This window comes from Erinaceus europaeus, chromosome 12 (genome assembly GCF_950295315.1).
Source record: "Erinaceus europaeus chromosome 12, mEriEur2.1, whole genome shotgun sequence".
In the NCBI taxonomy this organism is placed as follows: Eukaryota; Metazoa; Chordata; class Mammalia; order Eulipotyphla; family Erinaceidae; genus Erinaceus; species Erinaceus europaeus.
The window spans coordinates 13,076,471-13,092,933 of NC_080173.1; the positions used below are offsets into that span (position 1 = coordinate 13,076,471).

The 16,463-nt window shown below is 48.2% G+C and overlaps 1 protein-coding gene across 1 annotated transcript in view; it reads right to left on the reverse strand.

Moving 5' to 3' along the window:
* Nucleotides 1-16,463, reverse strand: part of QRICH2 (glutamine rich 2) — a 31,739-nt gene extending 15,276 nt beyond the window's left edge. The window contains exons 1-5 of the mRNA XM_060202803.1: nucleotides 15,901-16,463; nucleotides 15,674-15,763; nucleotides 13,326-13,385; nucleotides 12,579-12,689; nucleotides 1,006-5,413 (exon numbers count right to left, since the gene is read on the reverse strand). Of these exons, the coding sequence (XP_060058786.1) occupies nucleotides 1,006-5,413; nucleotides 12,579-12,689; nucleotides 13,326-13,385; nucleotides 15,674-15,763; nucleotides 15,901-16,353 (5,122 nt within the window). The 5' untranslated portion in view covers nucleotides 16,354-16,463. The remainder of the gene's footprint in view (nucleotides 1-1,005; nucleotides 5,414-12,578; nucleotides 12,690-13,325; nucleotides 13,386-15,673; nucleotides 15,764-15,900) is intronic.

Consider the following 16,463-nt stretch of genomic DNA (forward strand, 5'->3'; position numbering starts at 1 on the left):
TATATTTACTGTTGAATGTAAAACATTAATTCCCCAATAAAGAAATTTAAAAAAAAAGATGGAGGGGAAAAAAAAAGGGCAACAAAAAAAAAGGGAAATTAGTAAGTAAATAAAATATTTTTTAAAAAGAAAAAGAAAATTTGGTCAGAGAGGTTGCTCAGAGGCATTGTACATATGAGGAGCCCTGAATTCAATCCCCAGAGCCTAGGGAAATAGCTCAATAAAGTCTCAGATTTTCATGCCTGGGGGTTCAGCTTCAGTCCTCTGCACTGCATGTGCCAGGACAGTGCTCTGGCTGGTCTCTCCTCCTTTTCTCTGCCTCATGTGACATTCTTTTTATGTAATAAAAATAAGGGGCTGGGTGGTGATGCACCCAGCTAACATACACAATGTCATGGGGGAAAAACCCAGATTCAAGTCCCTGCTCCCTACCTACAGAGGGTAAGGACACTTCACAAGCAGTGAAGCAGGTCTGCATGTGTCTTGTCTTTCTTTCTATATATCTTCCCCTCCTCTCTCAATTTCTGTCACATCAAAATAGAAAACAACAACATGGCCACTGGGAGTAGTGGGTTCTTAGCGCCAGCACCTAGCCCCAGCAATAATCCTGGTGACAAACATAAATAATAAATCTTGGGAGTCTGGCGGTAGCACAGCGGGTTAAGCACACGTGGCACAAAGTGCAAGGACCGGCGTAAGGATCCCAGTTCAAGCCTCCAGCTCCCCACCTGCAGGGGAGTCGCTTCACAGGAGGTCAAGCAGGTCTGCAGGTGTCTATCTTTCTCTCCCCCTCTCTGTCTTCCCCTCCTCTCTCCATTTCCCTCTGTCCTATCCAACAATGATGACATCAATAACAATAATAACTACAACAATAAATCAAGGGCAACAAAAAGGGAATAAAATAAATATTTCACAAAATTTACATAAATCTTTTTTAAACAAAAGTCTAAATAAATAAATATCAAAGAGCAGCCTCTGTCTATCTCACACATAAGAGTTACCAACCCATTGAGGCCACCAAGTACTGCAGTCTATCCGCGTCCGTTTGGCCTTGTGCTATATCCAGCTCCTTCATCTTCTCCTTCAGCTCCGAGTAGATGCCAATGACCTCTCCTACCATACGAAATGTTTCCACTGCTATGGGGAAGTTAGGAGCCAATTTCTCCAGCGAATCCCGTCTCGCACTCTGAATATCACCAGTTTCTGATGAGACTCGTGTGGTGTAATCAAGGGAGTCTGTGCTCCTATAAAAGACGTTAACTGTGCTTGGAGTCACTGGAACTGAAGTTTCACGTTGATTTGGATCCAAACCTTCCTGTATATACTGATCTACCGGCAGGGGCCTTAGACCAAGGAACTCTGGGGTAAGGTATGCCTGGTCGCGCAGGCCTACACCTGGATACATCTGATCTTGCCGATCCATATCAGGTGAAACCAAATGCAGGTGATCAGGATAGCTGGATCCCACACCTGTGCCTAATGGTGTTGGTTCAAGATCACTGGTACCAGCCTTCATCAAATCTTCTTGGTCTTGACCTGATGTTGACAAACTTTGACTGTCTTGGAGAGATGGCACATGGGCCTGCTGACCTCTGCCAGGAGGCTCCATGTCATACCGACGAGGATATGACGATGGTAAACGTTGGGAATCTGCTTGGGATGTCGGAAAGCCACGAGGTTCTGTGCTTGGTGGTACCCAGCCTCGTTGACCAATTCCTGGTTGACCCAAAGCACGCTGATAGGCACCAGGCTGGACAAAACCACGGGGGAGGACAGGCTGTGTTGGACCAAGAGGATAGGCACCAGGCTGGACCAAACCAGGTGGATAAGTGCCAGGTGGAAATGCGCCAGGTGGAAATGCGCCAGGTGGAAATGCGCCAGGTGGAAATGCGCCAGGTGGAAATGCACCAGGTGGAACTGCACCAGGTGGAAATGCGCCAGGTGGAAATGCACCAGGTTGGATCAAACCAGGCCTATATATACCAGGTTGTAAAAAGCCATGTGAATCTGCACCTGGCTGTACCAAAGAACTCGGACTCACACCAGGTGGTACCATACCAGGCTGGCTTGCACCAGGCTGCACCATACCAGGCTGGCCTGCACCAGGCTGCACCAAACCAGGTGGACTGGCTCCAGGCTGCATCAAACCAGCCAGATCGGCACCAGGCTGCATCAAACCAGCTTGATCGGCACCAGGCTGCACCAAACCAGCCTGATCGGCACCAGGCTGCACCAAACCAGCCTGATCGGCACCGGGCTGCACCAAACCAGCCTGATCGGCACCGGGCTGCACCAAACCAGCCTGATCGACACCGGGCTGCACCAAACCAGCCTGATCGACACCGGGCTGCACCAATCCAGCCTGATCGGCACCTGGTTCCACCAAACCAGCCTGATCGGCACCGGATTCCACCAAACCAGCCTGATCAGCACCAGGCTGCACCAAACCAGACAGACCTGCACCTGGCTGCACCAAACCAGGCTGACCAACACCAGGCTGCACCAAGCCAGCCTGACCTGCACCAGGCTGCACCAAACCAGGCTGACCTATCCCTGGCTGTACCAAGCCAGGCCGACCCACACCAGGCTGCACCAAGCTGGGCCGACCCACACCGGGCTGTACCAAGCCAGGCCGACCCACACCAGGTTGCACCAAGCCGGGCCGACCTGCACCAGGTTGCACCAGGCCAGGCTGACCTGCACCAGGCTGTACCAAGCCAAGTGGGCCAGCACCAGGCTGTACCAAAACAGGTGGACTGGTACCAGGCTGCACCAAACCAGACAGACCTGCACTGGGCTGCACCAAGCCAGGTTGACCTGCACCAGGCTGCACCAAACCAGGTGGACCAGCTCCAGGCTGCACCAAACCAGGTGGACCAGCTCCAGGCTGCACCAAACCAGGTGGACCAGCTCCAGGCTGCACCAAACCAGGTGGACCAGCTCCAGGCTGCACCAAACCAGGTGGACCAGCTCCAGGCTGCATCAAACCAGGTGGGCCAGCTCCAGGCTGCACCAAACCAGGTGGACCAGCTCCAGGCTGCACCAAACCAGGTGGACCAGCTCCAGGCTGCACCAAACCAGGTGGACCAGCTCCAGGCTGCACCAAACCAGCCTGACCTATACCTGGCTGCACTAAAGCAGGCTGACCTGCACTAGGCTGCACTAAAGCAGGCTGACCTGCACCAGGCTGCACTAAACCAGGCTGACCTGCACCAGGCTGCACTAAAGCAGGCTGACCTGCACCAGGCTGCACTAAACCAGGCTGACCTGCACCAGGCTGCACTAAAGCAGGCTGACCTGCACCAGGCTGCACTAAAGCAGGCTGACCTGCACCAGGCTGCACTAAACCAGGCTGACCTGCACCAGGCTGCACTAAACCAGGCTGACCTGCACCAGGTTGTACCAAATTAGGCTGACCTACAATAGGTTGGACTAAACCAACCTGATCCATTCCAGGTCGCACCAAACCATAATGACCCAGTCCAGGTTGCACCACACCAGGCTGACCTACACCAGGTTGAACCAAACCTCGCTGTGGCATTCCAGGTTGAACAAAACCTGGTGGGTATACTCTAGGTTGAATACCTGGTGGATATACTCCAGGTTGAATACCTGGTGGATATACTCCAGGTTGTATCAGACCTGGTGGATACACTCCAGGTTGTATCAGACCTGGTGGATATATTCCAGGCTGCACCAAACCGGGCTGACCTGCCCCAGGCTGCGCCAAACCGGGCTGACCTGCCCCAGGCTGCGCCAAACCGGGCTGACCTGCCCCAGGCTGCGCCAAACCGGGCTGACCTGCCCCAGGCTGCGCCAAACCGGGCTGACCTGCCCCAGGCTGCGCCAAACCGGGCTGACCTGCCCCAGGCTGCGCCAAACCGGGCTGACCTGCCCCAGGCTGCGCCAAACCGGGCTGGCGTGCCCCAGGCTGCGCCAAACCGGGCTGACCTGCCCCAGGTTGCGCCAAACCTTGTGGATGCACCCTGGGTCGTGCTGGGCCTCGTGGATACAGTCCAGGTTGAACCAAACCTTGCTGATCCACTCCAGGTTGTATCAAACCAGCTTGACCTGCACCAGGTTGGACCAAACCAGGATAAACACCAGGTTGAACAGCAGCAGGCTGCCTTGTCCCAGGTTGACCCAAAGCTGGATGACCCGTATCAGACTGAATCAAAGTAGGTGAGTATATGCCAGGCTGTACCCAACCACTGGGAAGTACACCAGGTTGTACCAAACCAGGTGGATAAGCACCAGGCTGGATCAACCCAGGCTGCTCTGTATCAGGATGCACCAAACCAGCTGAATATGAACCATCTTGCAAATCTGCTCTCGGTTGGACCAAACCACGCTGACCTGTTCTAGGCTGTGCTAAACCACGCTGACCTACACCACGTGGGCCCAAACCACGTTTACCTGTTCTAGGCTGCACCGCACCATACTGACTTGCACTAGGTTCTTCTGCACCAGGTTGGACAGAACCAAGCTGATCTGCCCCAGCTTGGACCACCTCATAATGATCTGTGCCAGGTGGTATGAAGCCAGCCATTCCTAAACTGGGGTCTCCAAGAACTTGCTGATCTGCAGCACCTGGTATCATACCAGATACAAAACCATGCTGGTCAGTAAAAGGTAAGACGAATGCATAGTGATCCATGCCAGATGGTACCAATCCTCGTGGACCCATGCCCGATGGCCCCATACTACTCATGTCCATGCCAGGCCTTGCCATACGCTGCTGGCCAGTACCAGGAAGTGCCATGCCAGGCTGATCCAATCTTTGCTGAGCTCTGCCAGGTACCAAATGAGGAGGCACTATACCTTGTTCATCCATTCCAGGTGGCATCATACCAACCTGGCCCACATTATAGGGTACAGCACCCTGCGGATAAGTGCTAGGATGTGGCAGTACAAACTGATCCATGATAGGCTGTGCTAGTCCATAGTAATCTGGCCTTGAATAGATGGGCCCCTGGCCTCTGGGCACCCCTCCAGGCTGCTCCGGGTACACTTGCTGATCTCTGGGGAAGTCTGGTTGGGCAGGGCCAGGGTGTGTGTCTCGTTCGTCTCTTCTTGGAAGTGCTGCACCCTGGGGTTCTTTGGTCCTGCGACTACGATCTGAATCCACTTTCGCTTGGGGTGCAGAAGGGTGACCGGCTTTTGACACAGTTGTCTTTGGATGCACTTCTCTTAAAAAGGAACCTCTGCTTCGTTCCCTCCCAGGAGGCTCTACAGTGAGAAGGTCCACACCACTGGGTCTTGATAAGGCCCTTTCTGTGCCCAAGTCACTGAGAGGACCTATGTCCTGGTCAGCACTTGGATATATGGGGACAACTCCGCTTGAAAAAATATTATCACTTGATGATCCAGGAGTCTGCCCTCTGCGCCTAAGTCCTGCTGGTGTCTCTATGACCTGCAGGACAAGGAAGAAATAAGTAACAGTAAATAAAAATACTAAAGAATTGGAAGGAAGGAAATTTGGGATATCTGATGGGAGGAAAAATACCCTCTGATTCTAGAAACTAAGATGAACATAGGAGGGCATTTATCTCTGTAAAATCACAAGAAATTCTCTATGGTCTTATTAAAGCAGGAGCTGCCAAACTTCAGCTAACTACTACAGACTTTGGTGTGAACTTTCATAATTTAAAAAAAAAAATTTTTTTTTTCCTATTAAGGGGAAAATACCCAACATGTCATAACATCATTAACAACTCTAAGCTGGTGGTAGGTCAATGTCAAAAAAATCTTACGGCCAGTGGCACACCCAACAAAGACTCTGGTTCAAGTCCCCAGTCCCCATGTGCAAGGGGGGAGCTTCAAGAGTTCTGAAGCAGTGCTGCAGGTGTTTCTCTTTCTCTCTCTCCCTTTCAAGAGAGAGAGAGAGCTGCCAGGAGCGATGCATTCATAGTTGAGGCACCAAGCCCAAGTGATAATTCTGGCGGCAAAAAAAAAAAGTTATTGCCAATAAAAAGAAAATTGATGTTCTTATGGAGAACTACTCTTTTTTAATTTTTTAAAAATATTTATTTATTCCCTTTTGTTGCCCTTGTGGTTTTATTGTTGTTATTGATGCCGTTATTGTTGGATAGGACAGAGAGAAATGGAGAGAGGAGGGGAAGACAGAGAGGGGGAGAGAAAGACAGACACCTGCAGGTGGGGAGCCGGGGGCTCCAAATGGGATCCCTATGCTGGTCCTTGCGCTTTGCGCCACATGCGCTTAACCCGCTGCCCTACCGCCCCACTCCCTAGAGAACTACGCTTACGAGGTAGAATGGTATATTCAATCACATGAGTTGCTGGTTGAACAACCTTTACCAAAGTATGACATTATTATCCTATTATCCAGGGAGGATTTAAGAATGTCTTTGAGATTCCAGCAACAGTTTCCCTATGTTCATAATTTGGGGGTTGCTCTTGGTGATGTACTAGAGGTTAGTCATTCATCAAGCTGGTACTTATGCAAATGTTAGTGTTTGGCTTCCTGGATTCCCACCCACCCACCCAGAGCAGAGGCTTTACACATGTGTAATCTCACTGCTCCAGGATATTGTTTTTTTTTTAAAAAAGATTTTATTTATTATTTATATATTTGTTTATTTATTTATTTATGAGAAAGGAGAGAGAAGGACACAGGCATCACTCTGGTACATGTGCTGAACTCGGGACCTCACGCTTGAGAGCTCAATGCCTTATTTATCCATTGAGCCACCTCCCAGACCACCAGGCTACTGCTTTTTCATTCAGAGGGAAAATGGGGGGGGGGAGGGCGGGGAAGGGGCGGGAGAATCACAGCTGGATCTTCCCCTTCTTCTTCTAGCATTTGCCCTTCTTCCGTAGCCAGTCAACAGCGTCAGGTTGAAGGCTGTCAGGAGCTGCTTGTTGCTGGCTTTGAAAGTGACTGGGATCCATGTGGATTCAGTCGGCTAAGAAGGATCGTCAGTTTCCCCTAATGCTATAGAACCTCCCATGTGGTGCCAGGACCACATACATAGCAAGGTGGACACTTTACCCATTAAGCTATTAGCTATTTCTGTAGCTTAGCTGTATATATATATGGGGGGGGGGGAACAAGGATTTAGAAGATATCCAATTCATGAGTTTAGCAAATACAACTTTGTCTTGAAGGGTATAACATTAACTAAAAGGGAATAACATCTTTCTGCTGGGAGATCCCCAAGGAATCTGAGAGATGGCAGGCGACACCAGAGTTGAATACATTCTAAGAACTAGACACGCGATGTGAGTGAGCTTTTAGAAGAGTACAGGGGTGGTCTGGGAGGTGGCCCAGTGGATAAAGCACTGGACTCTCAAGCATGAGGTCCTAAATTCAATCCCCGGCAGCACATGTACCAGAGTCATGTCTGCTTCTTTCTTTCTCTTTCTCTATCCCTCTCTCATAGCTTTCTCATCAATAAATAAAATCCTTTTAAAAAATTTTTAAAAGGAGTACAGGAACTCATCTTTACCAAAAAAAAAAAATTGAATGCAAATCTAGGAAACATTTTGGGTTTTGCACGTGTTGAGATAGTGCCGAGCCATCTTCTTGAAGGCCCAATTTTTTAAAAATAGTAATTATTTATTTATTTAAGCAGAGCACTGCTTAGCTCTGGCTTATAGTGATGCTGGAGATTGAACTCAGGATTTCAGAGCTTCAGACATGGAAGTCTTTTTGCATAACACTTATGCTATGTCCCCAGCCCTCAGTCCAATTCTTTTACTGTATATTTTGAGAGAATGAGCCCAAAGCACCTCTCCACTCCTCGTGAACACCATTCTTCATCCTTAGTGCTCCCATGTGGTGCTGGGGACTCACACAGAACTCACACACCAATGCCACAGACTGTACACCTGAGTCACCCCCACTGGCACCCTCTCAATATTACTTCAGTCAAGATAAATCCTTGGAGATAGATGGTCAGCTTTCTTCCTAAAGATGTGATAGACAAGCCTTCTTCAAGAAGCCCCTCTCCTATGGTCAGTAGCCATCTCTGTTCATGGTGCTGAAAGGCCAGAATCTACAATAATTCCTTGACCTCAACTGTCTCCTTTCTGTGACTGGAGTAGTTCAAAGGAATGTTCTCAGACATGTTGACTTGAACAAATGAGAGATGCTTTTTCTCCACCTCAAAACACACTTTTCACCTGCTTTTTAAACAGGTGAAAGTTAGTATTTGAAGGGGAAAAAAAAAAAAAAAGAATATCTGCCTGATTGTATCCAAAGTGGATTTTGTAGTTTATATTATCACAAAGTTGGGGTTGGTTTTGGGGTTTTTTTTTTTGGTGGGTTGGAGGATTAGTTCTACTGATGTTTGGTCTCTCCTCTGCCCCCCCCCCCAGTATTTAAATATAACTGGCATACAGTCATCACAAAATTTCTGAAGAGTCTTTTTATACCTAGAAGATGTTTTAAAGTTTAAGTTTTAATTTAATTTTTATTATTTTAATTTTAATTTTTTAATGTATATGTTATTTTCTTTTATTTACCAAGAGCTCTGGCTTATGGTGGTGCAGGGGATTGAACATGAAACTCTGGAGCCTCAGTCATAAAAATATTTTTGCAAAACCATTATTCTATCCCTCCAGCAGCAGTTTAAGAAGTTTTTAAAAAATATTTATTGATTGATTCCCTTTTGTTGCCCTTGTTGTTTTATTATTGTACTTATTATTATTATTGATGCCATTGTTGTTGGATAGGACAAAGAGAAATGGAGAGAGGAAGGGAAGACAGAGAGGGGGAGAGAAAGACAGACACCTGCAGACCTGCTTCACCGCCTGTGAAGTGACTCCCCTGCAGGTGGGGAGCCGGGGGCTTGAACAGGGATCCTTACACCCGGTCCTTGTGCTTTACACCACCTGCGCTTAATCCGCTGTGCTACTGCCCGACTCCCAGTTTAAGAAGTTTTATGAAGTAAAGAAATGATGTGTATGGGAGCAAGCATATTGGTTATGTAAAATATTTTCATACATGAGGCTGTAAAGTGGCAATGTAGTCTGTCTCTTCCTTTCTCTCTCTGTTTTTTGTTTGTTTGTTTGTTTGGATAGAGAGAGAGAGAGAGAGAGAGAGAGGGAGAGAAGTTAAGAGGGAAAGGCCTGGGAAGACAGCATAAAGATTCTGCAAAAGACTTTCATACCTGAAGCCCTGAGGCTTGGGTTCAACCCCCAGCACCACCATAAGCCAGAGCTGAGCAGGGCTCTGGTCAGTCTCTCTCTCTCTATCTAACTAAAAGTAAGTATTTAAAAAAAAAAAAAAAACTTAGTTTAAAAAGGGAGAGAAAGGTGATGGAAATATTTGCAGCACTGCTTCACTATGAAGCTTCCCCCCTGCAGGTAGGACCAGGGACTTGAATCCAAGTCCTTATGCATAGTGAGTGCTCAACCAGGTACCTTCACCTGGCCCTTCTCTTGTTTCTGTCTGAAGTTAAAAGGAAAAAAGCAAAAGCAATTTCTACTGAAAGCTGTTAAATCAAGTAGGTGTGAGGCCCCAGTGGCAAAAAAAGAAAAAAAAGGGGAAATTAAATGGAAAGGGTAATGTTTGTACTTAACCGGGTATGCCACCACCCAGCCCTCAAGAAATAAAAAGGAAAGAAAGGTTGCATCACCCTAAGTGAAGCTGTCAAGAGCCTCCCTGAGGCCAGTGAGCGCATGCCCTGGGGAGCACCAACCTTACTCTGGACTCCTCCACTTTGATTCTGAGCTTTTGTTTCTGTTTTCCTCCTTCCTTTTATGTGATAAGACCGAGAGAAATTAGGAGGGAAGGGGAATAGAGAGAGAAATGGGCAGAGAGACACCTGCAGTACAGCTTCACTATTTGTGAGGCTTCCCCCTTGCAGGTGAGGGCCATCTGGGGACTTGGACTCGGGTCCTTGCACGCAACCAGGTGCACCACCACTGCCTGAGCCTAGTGCCGAGGCCTTTTCATTACAGCTGTTGCGTGTGCAGTTCCAGCCCGTCTCCCTCAAGATCTCAATACAACTCCTTCCTCACATTTGAAGACCCAAACACAGAAATGATTGCTCTCGTGTGTGCTGCATTCTCTCAGAGATGATCAAAACGCCCCGTGGCCTTCACTTCTGTCTGTGCAGCTGCTGAACCTGTCCCAGAGCTCCCTCTCACTTCTCAAAACTCTTTATCTGTGTTATCATTTATCTGCTCCTGGGATGATCTGTGATGAGGCCTCTCTTAACTCTGGAGAAGCCAAAGTGCCTACAGGCGCTCACGGTACTTGACACCCTGAGGAAAAGTGTTGCTCACTCACAGCATATGGTTCTGGTAGCATGACAACATTTTGGCTTTAGTGACCTGAGTTCAGCCTCCAACACCGCCTGTTCCAGAGTGATGCTCTAGTTTGCTTGTTCCTTTCTTTCTCATTAATAAACAAAAGAAAGTGCTGTAGCTTTAAGACATAGGGAAAGGATTAGAGGCAGCTCTCTGAGTAAGGTGCCTGCATTATGATGCGTACAACCTGGATTTTAGCTCCAGCCACCTCATGGAAGGTGCTATGACACCAGAGAAAACTCCAGTGCTGTGATGTCTCTGTCTCTTTCTCTCTCTCCTTGAGTGGGGAGAAGAAATGCTGTGCAAAGCCCCAGCTCTGCAAAACAACAGCACAGTTAGTGAAAGCATAGACCACTCACTTTTCTCGGCCACTCTTTGCATCTGCAGGCTCAGCTTTCAACTCTAGCTGTACTGGTTTGCTCTGCAGATGATGTCAGAATGCAGAAAACACTCTTGGAGACCAAGCATGGTATCTGTACCCAGGCAACATCTGGGCACAACCCAAGATGGCCACTAGATGGCACCAAAGGGTCATGCTCATCAAGCTGCTCAAGTCAGACTATGGGGACCCTCTTGTTAAAAATTTTTTAATATTTATTTATTTTCTCTTTTGTTGCCCTTTTTGTGATAGTTATTGTTGTTATTATTGATGTTGTCATTGTTAGATAGGACAGAGAGAAATGGAGAGAGGAGGGGAAGAGAGACAGGGGGAAAGAAAGATAGACACCTGCAGACCTGCTTCACCGCCTGTGAAGCGACTCCCCTGAGGTGGGGAGCCGGGGGCTTGAACCGGTATCCTTAAACCGGTCCTTGTGCTTTGCTGCACTATACCCAACTCCCTATGGGGACCCTCTTGAGTAATCAGGTTGCTTAAAACCAGGGTGAAGGGAATAACCTTTACTTACCTTTGAACATACTAATTTTTTTTTTCCAGATGAAAGAAGGTTTGCAACTTAAAAATATTTGGTTATGCAGTCTGGGAGATGGGGTAGTTAAGTGTTGGAAGATTAAGAGTAAGAAAGAGGGAGTCGGGCGGTGGCGCAGTGGGTTAAGCGCACGTGGCACAAAGCGCAGGGACCGGCGTAAGGATCCCAGTTTGAGCCCCCGGCTCCCCACCTGCAGGGGAGTCGCTTCACAGGCGGTGAAGCAGGTCTGCAGGTGTCTATTTCTCTCCCCTCTCTGTCTTCCCCTCCTCTCTCCATTTCTCTCTGTCCTATAAAACAACTACAACAATAAAACAAGAGCAACAAAAGGGAATAAATAAATGTTTTTAAATTAAAAAATAAACATTTAAAAAAAATTAAAAAATAAAAAAACAAACATTTTATGGGGGGAAGACAGTTGCGCACCTGATAGAGTACATATGTCACAGCGTGCAACAACACAGGTTCAAGCCCCTGGTCCCAGCCTGCAGGGGGGAGGCTTCACAAGCACTGAAGCAGTGCTGTGTGTGTCTCTCTTTATCTATCTATCTATCTCTTCTCCTCCTCTCAATTTCTCTATGTCCTATCAAATAAAATATTTGTAAATAATAAAATAAGAGGATAAGGATAAATAAAAATCAGAAGTTCTGTGTGATTGGTTATGCTACACCCTGTCTTGGGGCAGAGTGCCGGCTTGCCTGTGTATACAGTATACACATCAGCAGCAAAGGGCCTGCCCAAAGGTTTCCAGCGCTGGTAAACTTTGTTTGCAGAAGGAATTTGTGCATTTGAGGACAGGCTGCAAAGGAGCAAGGAACTGTATTATTTATTTATTTATTGCCTCCAGGGTTACTGCTGGGGCTCGGTGCCTGCACCACGAATCCACTGCTCCTGGAGGCCATTTTTTTTTTCTTTTTTTCTGTTGCTGTTGTTATTTTGTTATTGTTGGATAGGACTGAGAGAAATGGAGGGGGGGCAGAGACAGAGAAGGAGAGAAAGACAGACACCTGCAGACCTGCTTCACCGCTTGTGAAGCTACCCCCCTGGAGGTGGGAGTCCACGGGCGGGGGGGGGGGGCTGGATCCTTGAAACAATCCCTACAGTATGTGTCTTTAAACTGGTACCCCCAGAACAAGGAACTTTTAAGAGCTACAAAGCACATCAAAAGTACTCTCAGGTGGACTGTGGAGACAGCATAATAGTTATGCAAATGTCTTTTATTCAAGAAACTCTGAGGTCCCTAGGTTCAAATCCCATCACCACCATAAGCCAGAGCAAGAAACTCATTATGACCACCCACATAGAGGACCGTCCTGCAGTGGAGTATGGAGGAGGCTCAGGGAGCCAGAAAGCCTGCTCAGAACCCCAAGTACTTACCCCTTGTGAGGCCCTCCAGCCATCGGAAATGGCTTGCTCCAGCTCCTCCCAGGTGACCATGGTGACTTCTTCTCCGGAGGGCATCACACTGAGCTTCCGGTTCACCACTTCCTGACAGTAACAATACACATGAGAGAGGGAGAGGGAGAGGGAGAGGGAGAGGGAGAGGGAGAGGGAGAGGGAGAGGGAGAGGAAGGGAGGGGAGGGGAGGGGAGGGGAGGGGAAGGGAAGGGAAGGGAAGGGAAGGGAAGGGAAGGGAAGGGAAGGGAAGGGAAGGGAAGGGAGAGATTTTCAGAGACAGAGAGAGAATGAAAAAGATCACAGAATCAAAGCCTCCTTCAATGTAGAGTAAGGGCCAGGCTCAAACCTGGATCAGACACATGACAAAGCAGTGTATTATCCAAGTGAGCTATTTATTTGCCAGCAGACAAAACGCATATATAAATCTGTTTTAATCCCAGGAAGCTTTAGGAACTGAGTTGGACCAACAGGACAGATTGGGTCCTTTCAGGACGCTGGCTCTGAGGAGAAGTCTCTGTGAGAAGACCCATGAGGCTCTCGTGGACAGTTTCCTGTTCCATGTGGGCCACTGATGGAGCCCTGGGATGGGAGGCCTGTCCCTCAATCCAGGGTCAGGACCTCAAGAGGCAGAGTCCACATCACCCTGTTCTGGAAAGACACATGATCCGGTAGGAGCCTGGATAAGCTTAGAGAGAGGAACCCTTCCCACAAAACTGCCCAGGTTACCAGAAAATCATCCCGTTCTTTGACCATCTTTTCTATGTCTTCAATCCTCTGCAGGATTTTCTGGAAGATAAGTTAAGGCAGAGGGTCAGTGCATACTGTGACGCACAGGCACGCACAGCCACACACACACTTCCACTCACATGAATTCATTCTCACACTCAAGGACATCTGAAGGTTTCTGCTGCTTCAAGAGAAAAGCACCTTAAAAGAAAGCAATATAAAATGCTAAAACTCAGGCTAGGAAGATAGTGGTTATGCAAAAGACTTTTATACTGGGAAGCTCTAAGGTCCCAGGTTCAATTCCTAGCACAACAATAAACCGAAAGTGAGCAGTGCTCTAGTCTCTCTCCCCTCCCCCCACATTAAAATAAATTAAAAAGGAATTCACTAAATGTCATAAAAGTAACTTTATTTTATTATTATTATTTGGGGGGTACAAAAAGAAATTGAGAAGAAAAAGAGACATCTGCAGCATTACTTGACCGTCACAAAGCTTTTCCCCTGCAGGTGGGGGTTGGAAACTTGAACCTGGACTCTTGCACATGTTAACATATGCACTCAACCAGATAACCACTGCCCGGCCCCTATAAATATTCTTTTTAATTTAAATATTTATTTTATTTATTCCCTTTTGTTTCCCTTGTTGTTTTATTATTGTAGTTATTAGTGTTGTCATTGTTGTTGGATAGGACAGAGAAAAATGGAGAGAGATGGGGAAGATGGGGGGGAGGGGAGAAAGATAGACACCTGCAGACCTGCTTCACTACTTGTGACGTGATGCCCCTGCAGGTGGGGAGCCGGGGCTCGAACCGGGATCCTTACACCAGTCCTTGTGCTTTGCGTCACCTGCACTTAACCCTCTGCGCTACCGCCCAACTCCCATAAATATTTTTTTTCTCCAGAGTTATCGCTGGGGCTCAGTGCCTGCAAGACAAATCACTATACCTGGCAGCCATTTTTCCTTTTTCTTCTTTTTTATTATTCTTTCTTATTCTTTCTTCTTTTTTATTAGATAGAGCAGAGAGAAATTGAGGAGAGAGGAGGAGACGTGCAAACCTACTTCATCATTATTTACTTATTTTGGATAGAGACAGGAATTGAGAGGGAATGGGAGAGAGCAAGAGAGAGAGGGGGGAGAGAAACCTGCAGCATTACTTCACCACTCATGAAGCTTCTCACTCTACAAGTGGGGAATGGATGCTTGAACCCAGGTCCTTTTGAACTGGAATACATGAGCTCAATCAGGTGTGTCACCACTCATTCCCAGTGTCTGTCTTCCCTCTCAATTTGTCTATATTTTAAAAAAAAGGTGAAAACAACAAGGGTAACAAAAGGGAAAACAAATATATATAAATATATACTATATATGTTTATGTAAATATAAATAAATATTACTAAAAAAATGCTGGACGGTGGCGCAGCAGGTTAAGCACACATGGCACAAAGCACATAAAATGACATTAAGATCCTGGTTTGAGCCTCTAGCTTCCCACCTGCAGGGGAGTCACTTTATAGGCAGTGAAGCAGGTCTGCAGGTATCTTTCTCTCCCCTTCTGTCTTCCCCTCCTCTCTCCATTTCTCTCTGTCCTATCCAACAACGATGACAACAACAACAATAACAACAACAACAATGATAAACAAGGGCAACAAAAGGGAAAAAATAAATATTAAAAAGTTTTTTTTTAAAGGTAAGGGAGATAGCCTAATGGTTATGCAAAGAGACTCTTCTGCTTGAGGCTCTGAAGTCCCAGGTTCAATCACCCGCATCACTATAGCACTGCTCTGGAGGAAAAACAAAACAAAACAAAAATCTCCAGGAGTGGTGGAATCATTGTGCAGGCACTGAGCCCCAGTGGCAATAATCCTGGTAGGAAAAAAAAAAAGTTAAAGAAAAATAAAATGATTCATATTTCTCTCTAAGAGAAGACAAAGATCCAAACGAAAGTGGCACTGTGAAGGACCAGTCATTCTGTCCATCCCGCACTGCATCAGTTGGGCTGAGCTGGTCTCTCAACACCTACCACCTGTCTCGTTTGTTTAAAGAAATATTGCTCAGAGAACATTCTGAGGGGGCAGGAGAGGTAACAAAATGGTTATGTATACAATCTCTCACACCCGAGGCTCTGAGACCCCAGGTTTAATCCCCTGCACCACCATAAGCCAGAGCTGAACAGCGGTCTGGTTAAAAAATAAATAAGTAAATAATGAATTCTGATGCATCAGCTTCCCCTGGGTGAGTTCCAGATCTTTGGATATCTGATAAACAGGTGAGACAAGCCCAGGTCACAGGCTGCCTGGAGCAGGGTCCCTTGGCTCCCTCCCTCAGGTGTGACCCCAGCTGCCCTCACCTGGGGAAAAAAGTCGAGCTCCTCTGCCTTTTGCTGGATTTCTTTGAGGGCCTTCACGTCACTCATGACATCCTGGAGCATCCCCATGATCTGCAAGGTAGCACACAGGGCTGAGTGGTCGCTGCCACTACCTCCTCCCTGCCTGCTGGCTGGGCACCGTGGGGACTCAGGGGACCTGGGCTGGAAGGGACTGTGGCATGACCTCCCTTCACCTGGGTGACACTGACCTTGCCATCCTTTGTAATTCTGGGCCAGTCTCTTGACACCTTGCTGGAAGGCCCGGAAGGTCCCGAAGGCCCAGAAGGTCCCGAAGGCCCGGATGGTCCGGAAGGTCCGGAAGGCCCCGAAGGCCCAGTATGCCCGGGGGTGCCAGTATGACCCCCAGGCCCGGTATGCGCGGTATGCCCAGGGGGTCCGGCATGCCCATGGGGTCCGGCATGCCCAGGGGGTCCAGCATGCCCAAGGGGTCCGGCATGCCCAGGAGGTCCGGCATGCCCAGGGGTCCCCAGGGGCCCAGAAGGCGGCATCTTGGCCACCTCCTTGTCCTCCAGCCAATCCCGGGGGTCCAGGTAGGGGCCTCCGGCTTGGGCTGGCAGGTGCTGCACGTGGCTCATGACGCCCCGCAGCTGGCTCTCCAGGCTCTTGAGCTGCTTGCCCAGGTCCTGCATCTGTCCATCCATGTCCTTCACCTGGTTCTCCAGCAACTGAACTGCCGGGCTCCATGGGTGGACTTTCTTGGGGATGCCCTTCTGCGTCTCCTTAGGGGGCCCCACCTGCGAGGTGAGCGAGG